The sequence below is a fragment of the Aspergillus ruber genome (genome assembly GCF_000600275.1).
Source record: "Aspergillus ruber CBS 135680 unplaced genomic scaffold scaffold00015, whole genome shotgun sequence".
Classification (NCBI taxonomy): domain Eukaryota; kingdom Fungi; phylum Ascomycota; class Eurotiomycetes; order Eurotiales; family Aspergillaceae; genus Aspergillus; species Aspergillus ruber.
This window is the reverse complement of record NW_024467311.1, coordinates 265,827-286,162: the sequence shown is the minus strand read 5'-3', so window position 1 is coordinate 286,162 and position 20,336 is coordinate 265,827. Positions and strand designations below refer to the sequence as shown.

The 20,336-nt window shown below is 47.8% G+C and overlaps 7 protein-coding genes across 7 annotated transcripts; 5 read left to right on the top strand and 2 right to left on the bottom strand.

The window, feature by feature from the left end:
• Window positions 1–75: 75 nt before the first annotated feature.
• Window positions 76–1,904, bottom strand: EURHEDRAFT_501541 (WD40 repeat domain-containing protein; the record flags this gene model as incomplete). The annotated part of the gene is made up of 3 exons (XM_040785762.1): window positions 1,526–1,904; window positions 1,296–1,468; window positions 76–1,241 (listed from the first exon to the last, which is right to left on the bottom strand). Exons 1-3 carry the CDS (start codon window positions 1,561–1,563, stop codon window positions 76–78), a joined length of 1,377 nt encoding a protein of 458 aa, XP_040638334.1. The 5' UTR covers window positions 1,564–1,904.
• Window positions 1,905–2,633: 729 nt separating this feature from the next.
• Window positions 2,634–6,032, top strand: prs2 (proteasome core particle subunit alpha 1). Its single transcript, XM_040787184.1, has 5 exons — window positions 2,634–4,096; window positions 4,704–4,757; window positions 4,866–4,960; window positions 5,033–5,245; window positions 5,317–6,032. Exons 1-5 carry the CDS (start codon window positions 2,749–2,751, stop codon window positions 5,701–5,703), a joined length of 2,097 nt encoding a protein of 698 aa, XP_040638333.1. The 5' UTR covers window positions 2,634–2,748; the 3' UTR covers window positions 5,704–6,032.
• Window positions 5,577–6,359, top strand: EURHEDRAFT_81404 (uncharacterized protein). The gene has a single exon (XM_040787660.1). The coding sequence runs from the start codon at window positions 5,779–5,781 to the stop codon at window positions 6,229–6,231; it is 453 nt and encodes a 150-aa protein (XP_040638332.1). The 5' UTR covers window positions 5,577–5,778; the 3' UTR covers window positions 6,232–6,359.
• Window positions 6,360–7,011: 652 nt separating this feature from the next.
• On the top strand, window positions 7,012–8,130 carry EURHEDRAFT_81380 (uncharacterized protein). Its single transcript, XM_040787659.1, has 4 exons — window positions 7,012–7,242; window positions 7,313–7,547; window positions 7,609–7,774; window positions 7,830–8,130. Exons 1-4 carry the CDS (start codon window positions 7,230–7,232, stop codon window positions 7,959–7,961), a joined length of 546 nt encoding a protein of 181 aa, XP_040638331.1. The 5' UTR covers window positions 7,012–7,229; the 3' UTR covers window positions 7,962–8,130.
• Window positions 8,131–9,882: 1,752 nt separating this feature from the next.
• EURHEDRAFT_412997 (glycoside hydrolase family 18 protein) lies at window positions 9,883–11,696 on the top strand. Its single transcript, XM_040782060.1, has 7 exons — window positions 9,883–10,063; window positions 10,127–10,227; window positions 10,322–10,575; window positions 10,630–10,659; window positions 10,712–10,761; window positions 10,813–10,873; window positions 10,921–11,696. Exons 1-7 carry the CDS (start codon window positions 10,022–10,024, stop codon window positions 11,577–11,579), a joined length of 1,197 nt encoding a protein of 398 aa, XP_040638330.1. The 5' UTR covers window positions 9,883–10,021; the 3' UTR covers window positions 11,580–11,696.
• An 82-nt stretch (window positions 11,697–11,778) lies between these two features.
• EURHEDRAFT_412996 (ubiquitin-ribosomal 40S subunit protein eS31 fusion protein) lies at window positions 11,779–12,650 on the bottom strand. The gene is made up of 4 exons (XM_040782059.1): window positions 12,581–12,650; window positions 12,278–12,383; window positions 11,943–12,223; window positions 11,779–11,882 (listed from the first exon to the last, which is right to left on the bottom strand). The coding sequence occupies exons 2-4, from the start codon at window positions 12,369–12,371 to the stop codon at window positions 11,793–11,795; spliced, it is 465 nt and encodes a 154-aa protein (XP_040638329.1). The 5' UTR covers window positions 12,372–12,383; window positions 12,581–12,650; the 3' UTR covers window positions 11,779–11,792.
• Window positions 12,651–14,469: 1,819 nt separating this feature from the next.
• Window positions 14,470–16,193, top strand: EURHEDRAFT_403185 (uncharacterized protein; the record flags this gene model as incomplete). The annotated part of the gene is made up of 2 exons (XM_040780200.1): window positions 14,470–14,955; window positions 15,009–16,193. The coding sequence occupies 2 exons, from the start codon at window positions 14,470–14,472 to the stop codon at window positions 16,191–16,193; spliced, it is 1,671 nt and encodes a 556-aa protein (XP_040638328.1).
• Window positions 16,194–20,336: the final 4,143 nt, after the last annotated feature.

The following is a 20,336-nucleotide window of genomic DNA, read 5'->3' as shown; positions in this document are numbered from 1 at the left end:
GTGTGCGTCCAATTTTCGAAATATGTCTTTTTTGTTGTTTTCGCTTTTGGCCCAGAATCGTATCTACTGCGTCGCTCAGTTTGCAAAGATTTTCAACTTCCAATCCACGCCGCCCGTGGCGATAACGCAGCGGACTTGCACGTCGGGGAAGTTTGCCTTGTTCTTCGCGTTCTTGTCATTCGCCGTAGCGTTGGCAGCAGGATCCTTGACGATGCCTGGTGCCCATCTCAGACATGTGATGAAACGTTCGTGGGCCTCCGCAAGCGTCTTCACGCACCGCCCTTCTTGGCTTAAGTCCCAGCATCGCAGTGACCTGTCGTCTGACACGGAGAGGAGATATTTGCCACCAGGATGGAATCCAATTGCCCGTACCCAGTTGTCATGTCCTACTAGGGTCTTGATGCAATTCCCGCGTGAGTCCCAAAGTTTAATCGTCTTGTCACGCGATCCAGTCGCCATGAATTCTGCGGTGCTCTTGGAGGACGAGTGATCCTTCATTCCCGCCAGGGGCGCAAGGTATTGATACGCGGTATGAGGAGCCAATGTACAACATTCAATGACGTGCTCGTGGCCAAACATAACCAGCTTGTTCTCCGGGTTTGACATAACAGAAATATCCCATAGCCGAGCAGTCATGTCATCGCCAGTTGAGAAAAGGAAATTCCCGTCGGGTGACGGACAGACATCTCGTACCCAGCCGTTGTGGCCTTGTATTGTCTTCACACAGTAACCAGTGGAGACGTCCCATATCCTCAAGTCGTGGTCTCTGCTTGCGCTGACAAGCAAGTTCGTGGATGGTATAAAACGGACGGCGCTAACGCTGTGGTCATGGCCTTCCAATGTTCGGATATTCTGATACTCGTTTGACGGGTCCCATAGCCTAATAGACAGGTCGGAACTGCAAGATGCCAGAATAACACCGCCTCGCGGACCGCCGTAGTCGACATCCAGGACCGCCCTTGTGTGACCTTTGAGTGTCCGCTCCAATTCTCCAAGTTCCCAATCCCAGATCTTAATCATGCAATCGTCAGAACCGGATGCGATAGAGGAAAATACTGGGTGGAAAGCAACGCAGTTGATGGTGTTCCGGTGCGATTCCAGCGAATATCGGGGGGATTGCGTAGGAAGCCAAGACGTCGGGTCTTGGGTGCGCTTAACGAGGGAGGCAGGTGTCGCGTTGTCAATCTCGGATTGCAGGGCCGCTTTCTGAGACTCAAGGTCCAGGATCTGCGCACGGAACGCTGATTAGACATCGCTGGAGTGGAAATAAATGGACAGAGCTCTATAATGTGAACATGCCTTTTTCTGTAAGCGAACAATACTTGTCCATTTCTTCTCCAGCAATGTTTCGTATTTCTTCACCGTAGCTGCGTCAAACACATCTTCCGGCAGATTTAATTCGTCTCTAAGCGCTGCGGCGGTGTTCGGTAGATTATTCGCGGAGAGGTACGCTATGATCGATTTATGTCTAAGAAGCAAGTCAGCCCAGCCCGGTTAATTCACAACAACACGTAGATATACGCACAGCTCGTCGGCTTGCCGATCTGTCAATAAACGACTCATGCTGGGGACGGTAGATATGCCAGTCTCTCTATAAACCAGAAATGCGCCAATCCTCTGCTATTTCTTCCGTACGCGGTAGCGTTGTAGCAGTCCAATGCTTTCTGCAAGGGAGGTAGGTGGTTAACAAGCACCGATAGGGGAAGCGTGGGGTCAAACTTCCGCTTCTGCGAAGAAAATAACGGTGACGTCGCGGGAAGAAAAGGGAAGAATCCTAAAGCGCGAAGAAGAACGAGCGAAAAAAAAAAACATAAAAAATAAATAAAATAGGAATGACGTGAGTGGAAGGAACGGTTTCTGAGGAATTCCTCTTCAGGCCGATCCAAAACAATGGGCTGTCCGTCTTTGTCAACAAACTGGGGGTTTCGGGCGCACGTCGCGGTGTCATGTGTTTTTCCGGCCCGGCCACTCAGTCGTGGGGCTTCCAAAAGAGGAAGGGCCCCTCTTTGGCGATTATATCACGTGGGTTTATCACGTGACTATAACCAAGCTTCTCATTGGCAGATCATAGGATTACCACAGATATTGGGCATCAAAATGACTCGTTCTATAGGTACTGCGAGTCGGTTCTTTACGCTGGGTAAACTGCAGAACACTGCAGAAGACGAACATGGGTATCAAGCTACGAGCCAAATGGAGCGGTGCCCGACATTTGATCAACAACATCGTATCCTAGGTTACCAAGTCCGACTCGGGGCATATTTGTAACTCTGTCACTTGACCGCCATCGTCTGGAAATTGGACCGCGTGATTTTCAATAGTCTGGTCCTATACTGTGTTGCAGAGGGTGCAATTGCGGGGGTCTATAAAAGTACCGGGCAAGCAGTATAGAGCGCGGATTCCTCTCAGATGCTGGACACGAGATAATGCAGACCGTGCTCGTATACATACAAAAAGACCCAATGGTAGAATAAGGAGAATTAACGGATAAAAAACGTGAAATACTTGTATGCTCAAAACCAATTGAATAATACACTCCGGAGCATGGCCATACAAAGTCCGCTATCGCTATCAGACCCGCTGATAAGCTCACGTGGAAATTTTTCAAAGCTATCAAATTTATCCCGACGGAACATTTCCCGACCACGTCCATTCAACGCGCCAGAAATTTCGGCGATATTTGAGTGAAACATTATACTTCATTTTCAATCTAATATAAGAACTACAGATACTGTTTACGAACGACCAATGGCGAGCGAAACACACGTTCCAGCGTGGAAGAAACTGGGTCTCAAGCTCAAATATGCCAAAGAGACTCCGGAGCAACAAAATGACAAGAATATGGAAGTAGCAGAGGAGCCGGTGAAGAAATCGGAGAAGGAAGACAAAAAGGAGAAGAAAAAGAAGAGGCGATTGGAAGAGACCGAGGAAAAGGGAGAATCCGCTGGGGCCGACGAGGAATCTTCAAAGAAAAAGAAGCAGAAGAAGGAAAAGAAGGTCTCTTTTTCTGCAGAGACCAAGGATGAGGATGGTAGTGATGATGAGGACAAGAAGGAAAGCGAAGATGCTGCGTCCAATGGTGACAATGAAGATGCGCAAACGGAGGAAAAGCCCGGCGCGGAAGAAAAGCGAAAGAGAATGAAGGAAAAGAGGGACAAGAAGAGGCAGCAAGAAGCGCAAGACCAAGCACCCCCGGACCCGTCCAATATCTACGAATCGCCCATTCTCCAATACCTGGGCCTCTACCATCAGAACCGGGCCGCATGGAAATTCCAGAAGAACCGCGAAACTCAGTTGTTCAAGCACATTCTCGAGCCGGAGCGCGTACCTACGGAATACAATGCTGCCCTCCTCTCATATCTTCAAGGACTGAGGGGAGAGGCTGCCCGGCAACGATTGAGTCAATCTGCAGAAGAAATTATCAAGACTGAAATGGAAGAACAGATTGCGAAGGAGAATGCAGAGGAAGCACCCAAGGAGGAGAATCCTATGGCCGAATACTACAAAGCTGTCGAATCATTCCGGAAAGGGTTATCGCTGGGCAATGGCGATTTGAATAGCATCGACGCCTTGGACAAAGCGCAAAACGTGACTGGCGATATGCGCAAGAGACTCGAGAAGAGATTACGAGCGGAAGTGATAACGTTCACCATCAACGGCAAACTGGTCTACGTCCAGAAACCGAAGCCTTCGAAGAAAGGAAAGCCTGAGCAACAACAAGCTGAAGCTCCTGCGCAAAAGAAGAAGAAGAACCGTACCGCTGTAATTGATATCTCCAGTAGCAGTGAGAGTGACAGCGACAGTTCGAGTGATAGCGACAGTGACAGTGACGACGGGAAGCCCCCACAAAAAAGCAAGTCTGCTAAAAAGCAACAAAATGAAAAGCAGTCAGAGACTCCCACCAAGAAAAAGAAAAGCCGAACTGCGGTTGTGGATATCTCGAGCAGCAGCGAAAGTGACAGCGATAGTTCAAGTGACAGCGAAAGTGATAGCGAAAGCGGCGGCGGCAAGAAGAAAGCCAATACAACGAGACGCGACGAAGACTCGTCTTCCAGCAGCGACAATGATTCTGATAGCTCTAGTTCGAGTGATTCCGGTTAAGCGCGAGCTAAAACTGGCGTTTCGCCTCCATGAACCTGGTAGCACTGGTACATTGACATTGGGTTTTCTTTACCAAAAGTTTCTTAAGTGGGTGCTTGTTCATTTACATCAGTGGTTTGTTTCTGAGAGTAGATTTGAAGTGTTGTATAGTTGAGGCTTGATATACCCGTCGATTCATATTCACCTACTCAACCAAGGCTATTTCTATAGAATCCCCTAGTATACAGGAAAATATTCAATCCATATTAGATTTGAACATCCTATGAAAAAAGAAAATAACAAATAAGAAATGAAAACAAAGCGTCTTATACCGTATCTGATACACGGTGGTGGCAGAAGAAGGCGGTCAGGGCAGAGCTTACTGGAGAGCTCCCGGGCACGGCGTCTGTTGGCACCATCACCATCGCCGTCTTCTCCCCCATCTTCTCTTGTCCACAGTTGGGGTTTGCTCTTTCTTGATACATTCCCATATTATCCGGTATTTTGTTTCACATAAGTTGTTGAGCTAAACCGTTCATCATGTCCGGTATGCTCGTCCGCTACCCTTGGGGACAAGTTCCCATGACTTCATTATCAGCAACTGACCGTGTCTCTATGAGCAGCATACGATAGACATATCACGATTTTCTCGGACCAGGGTCGTCTGTACCAAGTCGGTACGTCAACTTCTTCTTTCGATGATGATAAATGAATTGTTGTCGGCGTTGATGAACTCAACCCCTCCGACCTGAGCTCTGTTGTTGACACCGTTTCTGCGTTTTTAGAATATGCGTTCAAGGCTATCACCTCGTCAAATATCACCTCCCTTGGAATCAGAGGAAAAAACTGCGCCGTGGTCATCTCTCAGAAGAAAGTTCCCGTAAGACAGCCTGCCCGCCCGCGTACCTACATCTACTTTGCGGCCCGAAACTGATGGAGAATGATGACCTAGGATAAATTGATCGACCCCGATTCCGTTTCACACGTCTTCAAAATTTCGCCTTCCGTCGGCTGCGTTATGACCGGTTCCATTGCCGATGCCCGAGCCTCTGTCGACCGTGCCCGTGGAGAGGCTGCTGAGTTCCGATACAAGTTTGGTTATGAGATGCCTTGTGATGTTCTGGCAAAGCGTTTGGCCAACATCAACCAGGTCTACACACAGAGGGTTGGTCTTTCTTTGATATCTCAAGTTATATGCCGGGGGACAGAGTCAGTAGATTAACAATTTGTTCTCAGGCGTACATGCGTCCACTAGGTGTTGCCACGACCCTGATCTCTTTGGATGTTGAGAAGGGATCCCAACTCTACAAGTGCGACCCTGCTGGATACTATGTCGGATACAAAGCGACTGCGTCCGGGCCCAAGCAACAGGAGGCGTTTAACCACCTGGAGAAGAAGCTGAAGAACAAGGACTACGCCGATGGTAACTGGGAGGAAGTCGTTGAGCTGGCCATCACAGCCCTCAGCAATGTGTTGAGCGTGGACTTCAAGAAGCATGAATTGGAGCTGGGTATCGTGGGCGGCCCACGAAAGGACGGCAAGGAAGGGATAGATCCTAGTTTCCGGGCTTTGACGGAGGACGAGATTGACGAGCGGTTGCAGGCCATCGCCGAAAAGGATTGAGTAGTTTTATTTTTCTTTTTATCATCCGATTATCTTTTATTCATGGATTGTTAAGACCCAAGACGATGATAGTATATGAATGTCCATCTTCTCGCACGATCTCGGTCCCTTGCAAATACATCTCGGACGACAAATTTTAAATGGTATGGATATAGAAAATTAAACAATTACATGAGTGGCGACATGATAGGTTCATCACAAGCTGTGCTGAGCTTCCCAACAAATCCAGATGCAATATCTTTTACAGGGGTACTGCTTGCCGATTTGGGTCAAGATGATGCTGTGATACCGGGGAACTTCGCCACCGATAGGGCCATGACAGCCACCGGTTGTTTCAAGCGAGAGATTGCAATAGGGATCGTGCTGCAAAGTCTGCAGGTAACATGCATGGAGCCAGTGTCCGTTTCAGCTGCCATTGTTCACGATCACCACGAAATGGTTGAGCGAGTGTGGCTCAGCGTGTGGCTTGACCTGAACGCAGCGTCCCAATTGGACGATCAGCCCCGACACCCCCACATCAACAACTGATTCAAAAAAGAAATGTGACATATCTTTCCCTTCCAGTTGCATTCTCCGGGTATGCATATTCTTATTTTTGATTAATGAGCAGGGACCAAATGTGGCGAGTATGACTCTTCACAAGGATGTGGTGGTGCATAAGCGCGCTCCGAGATCTGGCACCGAACGGCTCCGGGGCCCGGGGCTATGGGTTCATCACTAAACCTTACATTCGCGCTATATTGAGGACAGTTATAGCTGATCTTCTACACTGTGGATACGGCTAATGACTTTTCATTGTTGTCCGAGATCTCTTTTCCTTTCTCTTTTTCTCTTTTTTTTTTCTCGCTCTTCGCGTTGCCCGAGTATCTCAGGCGAAGTAAAATCCTCAGTCGCTGAAAATAACAATAAGGAATGGATATGGAGCCAAGACGGGGAAGCAAAAAGCCTGCATACTACTATTCATGCACAGACACACACGCATATTTTCAGACAGCCATATGGATACATACTCTGCCCTGACAGGAGGACCCAGCGAGCTGTGTTAAGACCCCAGCTCGGACATTCCGCATATACCCAACGGTGTCTCTGATCCACCATCATTGTCATACTTCCCAGCTGGGTCTAATTGATCCCCAATTGGTACACGGTCCGGCGCGGTTAATGTTGATTTCTACTTTTTATTTATTTTATTTTTTCTTTTTTATCTTTTTTGCCCCCCTTTTTCATCGATTTCCTATTCAGGGTCTCCGCCATACGGCTGACAGTCAAGCCAGCTGCAGAATAAAAAATAAAAAAGAGCCATGAACAAAATATGGGCCTCGAGAATTAAGCTTAAAAGGAAGCGGTTCGCTCTCGATTGTGAGAGAATCATCAGAGCAAGCAGTTTGCGATTGACTAGCTCGGCCCAGGAGATAGATTTACTTGTCTGATAGCCATTGTCTTGTTTCAATATCCTCCTTCCTTTGTATTCATCTTAGGACCTGTCTAACTCTCGAACTACCCCGGGTGTTTGTTAAGAAGGAACAATGGCTGACGGACGTAAGCATTCCATTTTCCTTTGTATATTCTATGCGCACACGAGATACTAATAAGCCACTTTTGCATCTAGTCAACCAAGCACGAGCATTGCGTGTGGCCGAGATCATCAACGACTACCGCACTCTGCTCCTACACATCTGCGAAGAGACCATCCCGTCACCAATAGAGGAGTACTTCGAAGAGGGCCATGTCATTATGCGCGAGGGCCATACAGCCGCACAGGCTTTGATGGGGTCGAATTACACACCCGCTGCTGTACCAAGCAATGCCAGCAACGAGGAAGCAGAGAGGGCGGAATTGCAGAGGTGTGTTCCATCCTACAAATCCTTGAACTCGAGAGGGAAATGTTGACTCTAGTTGGTACAGGGTAATACTCGATGGCAGCGCCCGCCGCTTCCAGGCACACCGGATCTATCTTCGTATTGCGGCTGCGAAGCGATGGGCTCTTCATCGCGCAAATATCTTGCGCGGTCAACAACCAACGGCTCAACATGCGGCGCAATTGGCCACCGTGAGCAATTCATTTCGCCAGGTTGGTTTCCCCATGCTCCATATATATGAACGAACGCTAATGCTTAAGTGTACAGGAACTGGCACAAATAACAGACCAATACGTCGTTTCTGACCTCCGGACTGCCGACCTGCGGGCAGGTCACTGGCTTGACGATGATCCGTCTTTGGCTACGATTTTGCGCTGGATCCAGATGCACCCTTCATGAGATGACTACTGCATACGATAATACCCCCTCCCCTTTCCCTATTGCTGTTTTGATCGTTTCTATGGCGGGGGCCGAAAAAAAGAAACGAGAACGAGAGAGCCACTAGAATTTTTCGGGATTATTCTTTGATTGTTTTGTTATTTGCTTTTGTTGCCTCGGAGCGCCGGCCGCTTTGTGTGCTTTTTCGTTATTATTTCCTTCCCTTTGCCCTCTTCAATTTCGGTTTATTGTCCAATTGTTTTTGTCTGTGACCATTGTCGGATACCCGGAGTCAAGTCTAGTTACGCAAACACACACTTACATACACAAATCTACTTTCATACCCGCAGAACAAAAAAATGGAAAAAAAAAAAAAAAAAAAAAAAAAAAAAGCCTACACCACCATACGCGAAATCAGCGATCGCATGTCTTTTTCTCTTTTCCAGGCATGCATACCAGGAACACTGAAACTCAAAAGCGGCACTCCATCTGCAACATTTGCTCGGCTGACCAAAAAAAAAAGATGCGAGGAAGCTCGCTTTGCATCGTATCTCACCTTGCCTCATCTCGGGACATTTTATTTTTCTCCTAGTGGGGGAGGGAAAAGACGCTGAGACTAGTTCTGACGAACAATCCCAGCTGAAAAGGACCCGATGCAGTGGGGCTGGTGTTCCGCAATGATACTGGATTGCATTTTATCCACATTTCCACAGATCTCGGGATGTTGGTAACACTCTATGTGCCGCCTATGGGATCAACGCTTGATTGTACCTAAGCATTTTAAATTGATATAGACCTAATCAATTGGTTTATTTCTCTTCTGTATTGTTCACAACTTGCCTTCTACAAGGTGTACGGCATATATTCTGCAGAGTTAATCGGATATCTAAGCCGCTGTGCCCTAATTCCAAACCGGGAAATGAGCGTTTAACCTTGTGGGGCGGTCACCGTTACCGATCGAAGCCGTGCGCCAATAGTAGGGTAGAATTGATATCGTCGATCGGGGTTTCAGCTGACCACGTCTTTTTTTTTTCTTCTTCACGCGGGTTTCCGGTAGTAAACATTCAGGTACTTGTGACCTGACACTACACATTGGCTAATGCTCACTTCATATGGAGTGAAATAGCTAGACTCAAAACAGTAAAACTTTGATCCCAATCAATGGAGAATGGAGATACTCGAGTTGAGCACGAGACACACGAGTAGGTCATCAGTAATATCCCGTAGAGTCAGGGAGATTATCTACGGAAAATCCAAAATGTGATCATTATTCAATCAGAGTACAGAAGTACCTTGAATCAAGCACAAAGTACACGTCAATTCCGGGATCCTTCCCAGGGTAAATCCCATATGATGAATCCACTGTCGATTAAACGTGTCTTCCCCACATATATATCGTGCAGAAGCTGCCATGCGTGCCTTGGATATCACATTGGCCATTGTTCAATGAGAGCAATGTAAAATAATAATAATAAAAATAAACAACAACAACAACAACAAATCGCATTAAACTCAACGCTTTGCTGGGGCACATTGTCTGCCTCGTCTACAAAGTACTCTGGACTGCGGGATATTCTAGCCTCACCCTGCGCCTCGGCTTCATGCTCGGCTTCTTGAGTTCGGAGCGATTGAAGGTCAGCATGATCAATGCGAAGTCGCACAGAATTACTTCAATTGATAATGATGACGCTTCAATATCTTCTCTAGTATAGGATATGACCGAGAAATCTATATAAAGGAGTGCTCCGTGCTCTCATATCCTCGTCCTTGTTTAAGTTACTCCATGTCCGATTACATCATCAGTCACCAAGCCACACTCCCTGCCCCAGCCACAGCTACGTCCACCAATCACCATTTGTTTCTGTTTTTATATCTGTACCAATTGGGCAAGACCTAGGCTGCATCGAATAGCTTCACTTCTACTCGGTGTTATCCGCCAGACAGTTCATATATATTTGACGGCGAGCCCGTTGAACTGCAAGATACCTGCACAGTATCCCTGGTGACGATTATCTTTATTGTTATCATTATATTTCAACGTGTCAATTTTCGAGACTTCAAGAATTCGTCCTGCGGCAAACATGTCTACAGGAATTAAATCTGTCGCATATTTCGTCAACTGGGTATGTATTAACATGCGCTGAAACAGAATTTAGCTCAGTGACAGCTCACCAACCGCTCCACAGGCAATCTACGGCCGCGCCCATAACCCCCAGGACATCCCCGCCGACAAATTAACTCATGTGCTATACGCATTCGCCAACGTGCGTCCGGAGAGTGGCGAAGTGTAAGCTCCCAGCCAGCCCATGAACTCCTTCAGCCAGCCATCTTCTATATGCAATCCAATGCAAGGCCCAAATTCAATCCTGACACTAATGCAGGTACCTATCTGATACCTGGTCGGACATTGAGAAACACTACCCGAGTGATTCATGGAACGACGTGGGCCACAATGTCTACGGCTGCGTGAAGCAGTTGTTCCTTCTGAAGCAGCAGAATCGGAAACTCAAGGTTTTGCTTTCGATTGGTGGATGGACGTACTCGAGTAATTTCGCTCAGCCGGCTAGTACTGAGCAGGGGAGGACGAGGTTTGCGGAGACGGCTACTAAGTTGGTGCTGGATTTGGGGTTTGATGGTGTGTTGTCCTTCCTCTCTTTGTTGAAGGAGTGGTTTGCTAATGCAGGGGTAGGATTTGATGTGGACTGGGAGTACCCTCAGAGTGAGTTGCGAAGGGTTGAGACTTACTGGGCGGGATGCTGATACCTGTTTAGATGACACCGAAGCGTACAATTTTGTCTTGCTTCTTCAGAAGTGTCGTGAAGTGAGTTATCATACCAGACCCCTTTCTCGCCCAGGATCTAACAATGTTCAGACTCTAGATCGCGCAGCTGGCCCCAATCGCAAATTCCTTTTGACCATTGCTTGCCCGGCTGGTGCGTTAACTATCCAGTTTTGCAATATCCTTTGCTAAATCTTCCAGGTCCCCAAAATTTCACTAAGCTCCGACTCCGCGAAATGACCCCATTGCTCGACTTCTACAACCTAATGGCCTACGACTACGCCGGCAGCTGGGACTCCATCGCCGGCCACCAAGCCAACATCTACCCTTCCAACAACAACCCCGCATCAACTCCATTTTCCACCACCGCAGCCCTCTTACACTACACAGAAACTTCCGCGATCCCTCGTGACAAGATGGTCCTGGGCATGCCCCTGTACGGCCGCGCGTTCACCAACACCGACGGCCCTGGAACCCCCTTCTCAGGCGTTGGTGAGGGGAGCTGGGAGAATGGCGTATGGGACTACAAGGCGCTTCCACGACCTGGGGCAAGGGAGGAATTGGATCAGTCGGTGGAAGCGTCGTGGTGTTATAGCCCTGCGACCCGGACGATGGTCTCGTACGATACCGTGCCGATGACGCAGATGAAGGCCAACTTTGTCAGGGCGAACCTGCTTGGTGGTGGCATGTGGTGGGAGACGAGTGGTGATAAGGGAGGGAAGGCTGCGAGTCCGGCAGAGGGGAGTTTGATCGGGACATTTGTCGAGGGTGTCGGAGGGGTGAATGCTCTGGAGCAGTCGGCGAATAACCTCGATTTCCCTGAGAGTCAATACGACAACCTTAGGGCGGGATTTCGGTGATGGGACAAAGGAACAGTTCTTTTTTGTAAATACGATTATGCACAGTGCACATGACTCTACAGACTAGAATGGATACAAGACACGTCTACGATTGATGAGAATAAAATTGACCAGCAGACATTCATTCATTGTTATTCATAACTATCTGCCGAAGCCGAGGCGATCCTCAACCTATCCAACCAAGTCTTTACCGGAGAGTAACGGGCGATCCGCTTATTTGGACTCGTCGAAAACGTAGGTGAGGTGGCACTTGCCACAGTACTGGCGGTTGTGCATAGCGGCCATGAAGACACCGGCACCGCACTACAACAGTTAGCCCCTGCTTCTTCCAAGTTCAATAAGAGCGGAAAGGGATGCACATACCTCGGGAGCGGGGCACTCGCGGCGGAGACGCTCAATCTTGCCATCGCCATCGACCTTGTAGTACTTGAGGACGGCAAGCTTGGTCTTTCTGCGCTTGTGCTTGATCTTCTTGGGGGTGGTGTAGACCTTCTTCTTGCGCTTCTTACCACCACCACGCAGGCGCAGCACGAGGTGCAGGGTCGACTCCTTCTGGATATTGTAGTCCGAAAGAGTGCGGCCGTCCTCCAGCTGCTTACCAGCGAAGATCAGACGCTGTTGGTCCGGGGGGATTCCCTCCTTGTCTATTATTCTGTTAGGGACTGTGACGTGATTTGGGAGGTGTATGGGGGACGTACCCTGGATCTTGGACTTGACATTGTCAATGGTGTCCGACGACTCCACCTCAAGGGTGATAGTCTTACCCGTAAGGGTCTTGACGAAGATTTGCATCTTTGCAAAGGCCTGTATAGGTTAGTCGCTGTTCATTCTTTCTCTCGCTGAGGCTTCCATGATTGTGCGCGTTGACTATTTTCGCAGTTCGTTCTCGACGAACCGACTCCACTGAAACAGGAAAAGCCAGCGTCTTCAAACGAGTTGAAAAGAATAGACAAATCGCGCGCAATCTGACATTCTTAGGGGATCCTGCAAGAATAACTCACCTCGACAAGTTGTCTTCCTCAACCTTTGGTGATCGTTCAAGAAAAAAGAAAAGCGGAGCTTAAGTTTGGATCGAAATCGCGAAATCGCTTGTGTGATCACGTGTATCGCTTCCTGCCCGCAGCCCTTGTACGGACTTTCATTCCTCCAATTCCGATATCAGTCATGTGACTTTGGCGGACATGACCGGACTTATCTGATATGGAATAACGTCGGACCGATTGGGCAAGTTCCACCGACCCGATTATATAGGCCAATGTGTACGCACATTTTAGATAGACAAGCACTCGACCAGCTGTGTGTGGGTATACGCGTTAATAGGCAAATACACTTCTCTCGTTAAAATTGGACCTCTGTATACGACCTCGTTAGTCGCGGATAATCGACTCCTCCGGACCTCCGACCTCCGATCCCCATTTCATTATCCAGGTACTGGTCACGTGGTCTCGTGACAAGCTTTCCACTTCTGCAGGCACTGGAGAATCACAGGTGGCTAGTCCTATGGATACTGCTTACCAGTACCATCTGCTCGGCATTGAGGGTTATACTAGTTTGAAGGATAATCGCCTTGTCTAGACCACTATGAGTATACTCCGTACTATGCCTCAAGAGGGAAAAGGCGCAGGACTGACTCGACAATGTGATTGTCTGTCAACATGGGCATAAGGCCAGCTCATGGTGTCACTGAACGCGGGGAACTCGTAAAAATAAACTCGAACAAGCTGGAATCCCAGTCATGTTCATAATAAGCACAGACGACCGGGGGTTATCTGCAGTTGTATTCATAACTGTGAGGGATTATCTACGAAGATGCACGGAGTATGCACATACTGCAGTCATGACGCCATCTCTCCGGATTCGGTTCCCGGTACCTGGGTTTATATCTCGTATATGTTTCCCCTGGCTACTGGATTTATTGATTTTAGACTTTGATAACGGTGACATGGACCGCACGGTGGTGGAATCCATAAACTGCCTCACTACAAGATAGCACGTGGGATTACATACCGAGAATATGCAAGCGTGCTCAAGTGCCGATTAGGTTGGTCCCATTTATCTGATAGTACCTCTAGGCTGATTTTCAACCCGTGGTAAAGTATTTGAAATCTCTCGTGCTACGAGCCACTAGTTTCCGATTATGTCGTAGCTGGTGGACCCGATCTGCGGCTTCTCTTGTTATTGATCCCTCACAATGTCAGACACTACAATGGACTTTGTCCTTAACTACGGTTCGTAGTTGGAGTATTAGGATCGGCATTAATCTATCTCTCGATCGTGTCTGGCGGACGGTGGTCAAGCCATCTTCGGGCGGTTTAGGGGGTAGCCTAGCGGGTAGAAGGCAGTACTAACAGAGCCGGGCTGTCTTGAGATGGCACTAGTGGCCTTGGATGGTACAATCGGGCTGTTTTCATTATGCATGTCAAATGTCTAGCGCAATACTTGGTGCGCCAACTAGATCTTAGTGCCGCGCGGTTTTGCATCTCTCGACAGGCAGATCTTGTGGCCCGATCCCTTTGCCACCCGACCATTCGTAATCTAAGCGATTTAGGGTTTCCCGATTTGGAGAAAATGAGCGTGCACGTTGGAGAAAAAAAGAAAAAGAAAAAAAAAAAGGAAAAAGGAGTGCTACATGTAATAAGGTTTTTCTGGATCTATAGTTTATGGGACCCTCGTTTCTTTTCGTATTGTAGCACCATGTGCCACTAAGCATGCATCGTCATTTTTAGGTGATTTTCCAATTCCCAGCCGAATGGGTTTTATAAGTCCCCTGTCTCCCCACAAGAATAATTTCAATGCTGAGCGATTTCTTCACGGACCCGATTTCCGTGACTTGACAAGCCACTACCTAACTTCAGTCATTCATTCACCAACCGAGAATCCGTCATCCATCATGGGGTCGGAACTCGGAGTCACGGCCGATTCCAAGGCAGAGCCTCTCATCACTTCGGTCACCACCTGGTGGTCGTGCTGGGCCTGCATCTGGACGGTCATCATCGTGAGCGGCATTGCGTTTCTAATCGTCAACCGTAAAGCGCCTGTTCTCCGCGTCCGAGGTCTCGGTCTGTCGCTCGCTGCTATCGTTACGCTTCATTTGTACTGGATCACCATTCAAATCGGTCTCATGCTTGGTCCTCTTATGCCCGGTGACGCCGAATTTTGGGTTATGGGTATCTACCTGCCGCTTGGTATCGCCTTGTTCCACGCTTCCAACAGTCGCTTCCTCCATGTCGCCAAGGCTCAGAAGAAATACACCCAGCGAGACAGCACTCTTGAATCGCCTTCCGACTCGAAAAAGGGCAGCTTGATTAATCGCTTTCGCCATCTCGACTACTCTAAGAAGATGATCGTTGTCGTTGGTATCGGAATGCTGGTTCAGGTACGATTATGTCCCTCCTAATTTCGTCCTGTATCTCTCCTAACTGTCATCAGGTATTCCTCACAACCTTGATGTGGATCATTTCCCGCAAGTGGCACAGCTCCTGGGGTGCTCCCGGCACTGCAGTTCACGGTACCCCGATGGAGCAAAAGGCTGAGATGGGTCGTGGCTGGGAATGGTGGCCTACTGTGGTCTGGCAGTTCTTCTGGGCCTGGATTGTCGCGCCCATCATTCTCTGGAAATCTCGTAACATCCACGACACCCATGGCTGGAGGGTTCAGACCATTGCTTGCGCCATTGGAAACCTCCACGCTACCCCGATGTGGCTTATCGCCATATACGTTCCCGCCATGGAGAAGGTCAACCAGTACTGGCTGCCTCCGCAATGGATCTGCCTTTCCATTTATGTCGTGGAAATCTTCACCATTTTTCTCCCCTGCTACGAGGTCATCCGCGACCGCTCTCTCCGCAAGGAAACCCTCGACACGATCGCGCAATGGGAATTCAAGAACAAGGTCTCCGGCTCCGAAGCCAAATCCATCAACTCCGCCTCCATCATGGCTGAGTCCCTGATATCCCGCAGCAACTCCGTCAAGACCACCGACTCCAGCGAGAGTATCCTGACTATGGGGGCTCTCGAGTATGTCCTCGAGCGCCATCCCACTCCCCTTCTGGAATTCTCTGCTCTGCACGACTTCTCCGGTGAAAACATCGCTTTCCTCACCAGCGTCACTGAGTGGAAGAGCTCGCTCCCCAAGGCCGTCTACAGCACCACCCCTCGCGGCGACAACGTCAAGGAACTGATCCGTGAACGTTTCAACCGCGCTCTCCGCATCTATGCCGAGTTCGTGAGCGTCCGCCACGCCGATTTCCCCATCAACATCTCCTCGCAAGAGCTCAAGACACTCGAGAACATCTTCGAGACACCAACTCGCATCATGTACGGCGAGAAGCGCGAGGTCGACGTAACCACCCCCTTCGTCGAGTCGCCCCTCTCCGCCACTTTCCCACCAGAGGGTGATGGCGAGGGCTCTGACTCTGAGAAGACAGTCCAGAGCACCTCTTCGGGGCCTATTGAGGACCGCGTGCAGTACTGGGGCGATGTTCCGGAGGGGTTTGATGAGACTGTCTTTAACGATGCGGAGAAGAGCATTAAGTATCTTGTTCTTACCAACACTTGGCCTAAGTTTGTTAAGAACCAGAGGGACTCGATCCAATCGGCTGATACCCTGTGTTAAATCATACACACACATACACACACATTCGTTATGCTAAGTTATGTATATATAATATCCGACCTTCGTTTATCGTGGAAGACTTTTAATTCAAATTCTGTGTAAATAATACCATATACCTTGTCCATACCATATACGATAATCACGTTTTGAAGGCTATCCGTAATCCCTGAGAATAGCTGGGTTACCATACCCCAATGTCTTGTATTGACATAGCTTGATTTGTGGGGTAACGATTCATTACTATTATAGAAATAGGCAATGATGTAGTATGTTGAAACAGTTTGCAGTATCGCCGAGCATTTACCGAAGGTTTGGCGAAGAATTTGACTAAAGACGCTATTGATGCCATTATTGATGTGCGGCAACGGTTTAGATCATGATAACAGAAGAATAAAACAGCCTAATGCTTCATAGTTGGCTTGTCTTTGATTCAAGATATCCTAATCAATGGTCTGGTACTCTGTAGGTGACCGTGGGCCCCTGCCCGATTTGGCAAGGCAGAGGAATATGGCAGAATGCGAATCTTTCTTCGTCCTGCTTATCCGGTATCAGCTCAACCCATTGATTAAAACCCATTTAATCCAGCCAATTGTATATTACCTGATTCAAAATCACCCCCAGCCTAGTGTCGTATCCTAAGTCGGAAAAATTGAGGACCATCAACGCCATTGCCAAAACATTGGCTTCGAACCTACGGTAGCGACCTACAGAGATTAGGACAGAACCGGCTATCTAAAACGCTTCTTTCCTTCATTTATTTGCACTTTACTATTTGTATCACCTTCTAAATTTGTCTCCCCCATTCATCACGGCCATGTCTCAACATTTAATTCCAAAACTCTTTCGCGAGATCTTCACTCATCTGGACAATAAACACGACTTATCGTCATTTTGCGAGGTTTCCCGTTCATTCAAGAAAACTGCCCAGTCATTGCTCTTAAGGAAGTTCACTTTGATGGCCTACTCCGATGAGTCTCAAATGGAAGTCTTTGGGGGCTCTCGCGTAGTTTACTCGGATCGTACTTTTGCGAACCGACCTACAGAGCACTGTTCGTGAGATGAAAATCAGAACTGGAGAAGATCCTGATGCTGACCCGACTTATGAAGCGCGTGTTATTTTGTTTGGTGCCTGCCTATGTTTACTTAATGAATTACAGTCTTACAGAAGTTAAAAATCAACCAAGGAGCCAAATTGATGTATGCTAGAGCCATCTTAGCTGCAATGACCAGCCCTGTTCTGCTGCTCCTATCCATCAAACTGAAGACACTTGAGGTGCTTAATGTAAGCATCAACGAGTGAAGCTTGATTGGATTGGTGGACATCAGAGTTATATGGATGTATCTAAGCACCCCTCCAATCTCACATCGCTTACTCTCTCAGGGCCATTTCCGAAGATAACGAATTTCCGGGTGGCATGCAAATTGAAAAGCTATAACCCTTTTTGCAACCCTTGCATCTGCAACACTTCAAAGTCGAGCATTGCATTAGCGATGGTACTCAGCTCGCCGAGTTTGGCTTTCTCCCGAACGCAGTGAAACCATCATCCATTTTATTAGGGGCATGCTGCCTAGATCAAGAGACACTAGCCACCTTGATGAACTCATGCAAATGCGTGAACTCACTATTATACGTGGTCGATCTACATCTGTCTCGAAGCATCGATCGTCTGGAAGTTGATGAATTTTTAGAAGTGCTGGATTGAAAAATATCGATTTTATCGAGACCGATTCTTCAAAGTTTGGACTTTTCATACCCTTAATGAACTTGAAAGATCTATATGTGGAACAATCTAGTTTGGGCAACACGCCTCGGCTCCCAAGATCCTTAGAAACACTCGTGGCCTCACACTGCGAGAAACCCATCTTCGACCTATTGGATGGTATTGTTGAAGAATAAAACAATCGTATCCCTGAACTCAAGACGGTCAACTTCAGACCGTTATTTTCGCCGTGCACTTCGATGCTGGATATTTCAACAAACTTTACCAGAAGATGCAACTACCGTAGGGAGGCCGTGCGATTTGCGCGGGAGGTGTTTGAACTTGAAGTGGGCGAATTGGCGAAGATAGCTGAAAAGGGTAGATTTAAATTTATTGTCGACTGTGAAGTGTATGAAGAGTATTTGGATTTTTGAGAAGAGGAATGGGAAGACGACTTGGGTTTGGGTAAATTTGATGAAAGAACCCTAGATTTGTAGGGTTCCACTCACGACAGTCTTCTTTCTCTTTGTCTATTCATCATGCATCAATCTGTGCCATCCAAGATTTTTAAGCCCATGGTACTTCTCACATGCCCTGAAGTCAAGTCCAGTATTCTATGCCTATTTTGCCCTGCGTTGTTGCCATCGTTCGAGCAATCAGACAGAATCACTGAATCATAAACCATCTGGTCGACACGAATTTATTGGCACTATCTTTTATCGTCACAAGCATCACAGTCATGTCTCGTGCTAGAACGAGCGTGGTGGACAAGGAACTGACGACAGATGATTGAAAGAAGGATGAAACAGCAACTCATGACGAGCTCACATCCACCCAGCAAGGGCTACCTCCAAATTGCTCAAGCTCTCACCCATAGTGCTCCGGTGGGCTACATGGATGTCGCATCCAGCGAGAACGACAATCCAGTGTAAACTAACCCAGATACCGGAAGATATGGTACTGCAAATTTTTATATGTGTTACGGTCCCCATTATACGAACACTTGATAGGATATGGCATCAGAGAGGAGCAACATAGTCCGAAATGACTATAAGCTGTGCACCAGTCTATCTTACAACTGTGACAACACAGCAATCTCAGCACGAAGTAGTGATCCCAATTTTACAGAGCACATCCATGAGCAGCAGACGGGACCCAAGGCCCAGGATTTTGAATCTTATAAAGGCGCATGGTACTCTCATGTCCTAGAGATAGAAAAGCTTGAGTACTGGACGCACAGCTGCGTGCTAAGGAAATATATCAGGAGTAAATGTTTTATTCTTTCACCAAAAAAGAAGGTTGAAAACCCAGTTCTGTGCTTAATTCAGATATCAGGGAAATTTGGGACTCTCTAGCGGGATAGATCTTACGAGGGAATGCAAGCCAAGCCAGAGACCGGAAGATGTGCAACGGTGAGAGGCGAAGAAATGAATATTGTGATTTATTACTATTTATGCACTTAATGTACTTCATGAGCTCCATATAAATAGAAAACACTATCGAGCATGTGCAGCCTAGGACAAACGGAATATTCTACAAAATTGGAAGCCAAAGGCAATTGCTCCTTTTTCACTGCCTTTGATTCATTATGAATTGTCCTTCCCTAAAATTAACGACGTGCTAAATCTATTCCAGCATAGATTTCGATAAATCCAAACCAGCAAATATTCCTCAAAAAACAATGACACATCTCCATACGGAAGGGTCACATATAACGAGCAGGCGAACACCAGATCTAATCCTGCCGTCTACCCTTATTGCGCGAGTGACAGGCAGCTTGATGAAGCATGTTCAATTTTAACATGTATCGATACAGGTGCCATCTGATCTCGGGAAGTGATAAATCCCGTTGGGTGAGTCGCGCAAACAGAGTAGGGGTAATATGCTTGGTATCCGTCTTCAGTGGTTCTGCCCCCTCGTCCGGCTCCTAAAGCTAGACAAATGACCTCATCATCCCGTGATTGCAAGGCCTCACGATCTATGTACAAGAACAAGTTCTTCCGCAAACCAGCAATAAACTCACCACTTTCTCACAAGGCGTTAAATCAATGCCGGAGCTCAGACACTAAATTGTCTTGCGCATTAATGTCCAGCCAGTGCATAGTAAACTTGGCAACGGCGGATTTTTCCAGAGTACTTCTTCCAATTGAGGCTGCAATGAATGGCAGTTTGGACTTGCTGTTTGTATGACGCTTACTCAGCGTTGTTGTCCACATCAGCCGCCCGAAAGACCAACAGCCCATATAATAGCGTGTTGAGTCCCAAGACATGCTCCTGCCATGGCACACGCAGGGCGTATAGGATATTCCGGCGGTCATCATCGTTCATGGAATGGAAACCCGCAGATGAAATGGCATTTTCACTGTTGATGCAAGTGATACGCATTAGCCTGGGCGGTCTTCTTATCCTGTTCCATGACGGTGTCGAGGGCCCTATGGGTGAG

Bases quoted from the DNA above. Each gene is read 5' to 3' on its own strand.
- prs2 (XM_040787184.1), top strand. From the start codon at position 2,749: ATGGCGAGCGAAACACACGTTCCAGCGTGGAAGAAACTGGGTCTCAAG. The intron at 4,758-4,865 runs GTACGTCAACTT...CTGCGTTTTTAG, and splicing joins GGGTCGTCTGTACCAAGTCG to AATATGCGTTCAAGGCTATC. The intron at 4,961-5,032 runs GTAAGACAGCCT...ATGATGACCTAG, and splicing joins TCTCTCAGAAGAAAGTTCCC to GATAAATTGATCGACCCCGA.
- EURHEDRAFT_81404 (XM_040787660.1), top strand. From the start codon at position 5,779: ATGAATGTCCATCTTCTCGCACGATCTCGGTCCCTTGCAAATACATCT.
- EURHEDRAFT_81380 (XM_040787659.1), top strand. The intron at 7,548-7,608 runs GTGTGTTCCATC...TAGTTGGTACAG, and splicing joins GAGAGGGCGGAATTGCAGAG to GGTAATACTCGATGGCAGCG. The intron at 7,775-7,829 runs GTTGGTTTCCCC...TTAAGTGTACAG, and splicing joins TGAGCAATTCATTTCGCCAG to GAACTGGCACAAATAACAGA.
- EURHEDRAFT_412997 (XM_040782060.1), top strand. From the start codon at position 10,022: ATGTCTACAGGAATTAAATCTGTCGCATATTTCGTCAACTGG. The intron at 10,576-10,629 runs GTGTGTTGTCCT...ATGCAGGGGTAG, and splicing joins GCTGGATTTGGGGTTTGATG to GATTTGATGTGGACTGGGAG. The intron at 10,874-10,920 runs GTGCGTTAACTA...TAAATCTTCCAG, and splicing joins GACCATTGCTTGCCCGGCTG to GTCCCCAAAATTTCACTAAG.
- EURHEDRAFT_412996 (XM_040782059.1), bottom strand. From the start codon at position 12,371: ATGCAAATCTTCGTCAAGACCCTTACGGGTAAGACTATCACCCTTGAG. The intron at 12,224-12,277 runs GTACGTCCCCCA...ACAGAATAATAG, and splicing joins TGTCAAGTCCAAGATCCAGG to ACAAGGAGGGAATCCCCCCG. The intron at 11,883-11,942 runs GTATGTGCATCC...TAACTGTTGTAG, and splicing joins GCGAGTGCCCCGCTCCCGAG to TGCGGTGCCGGTGTCTTCAT.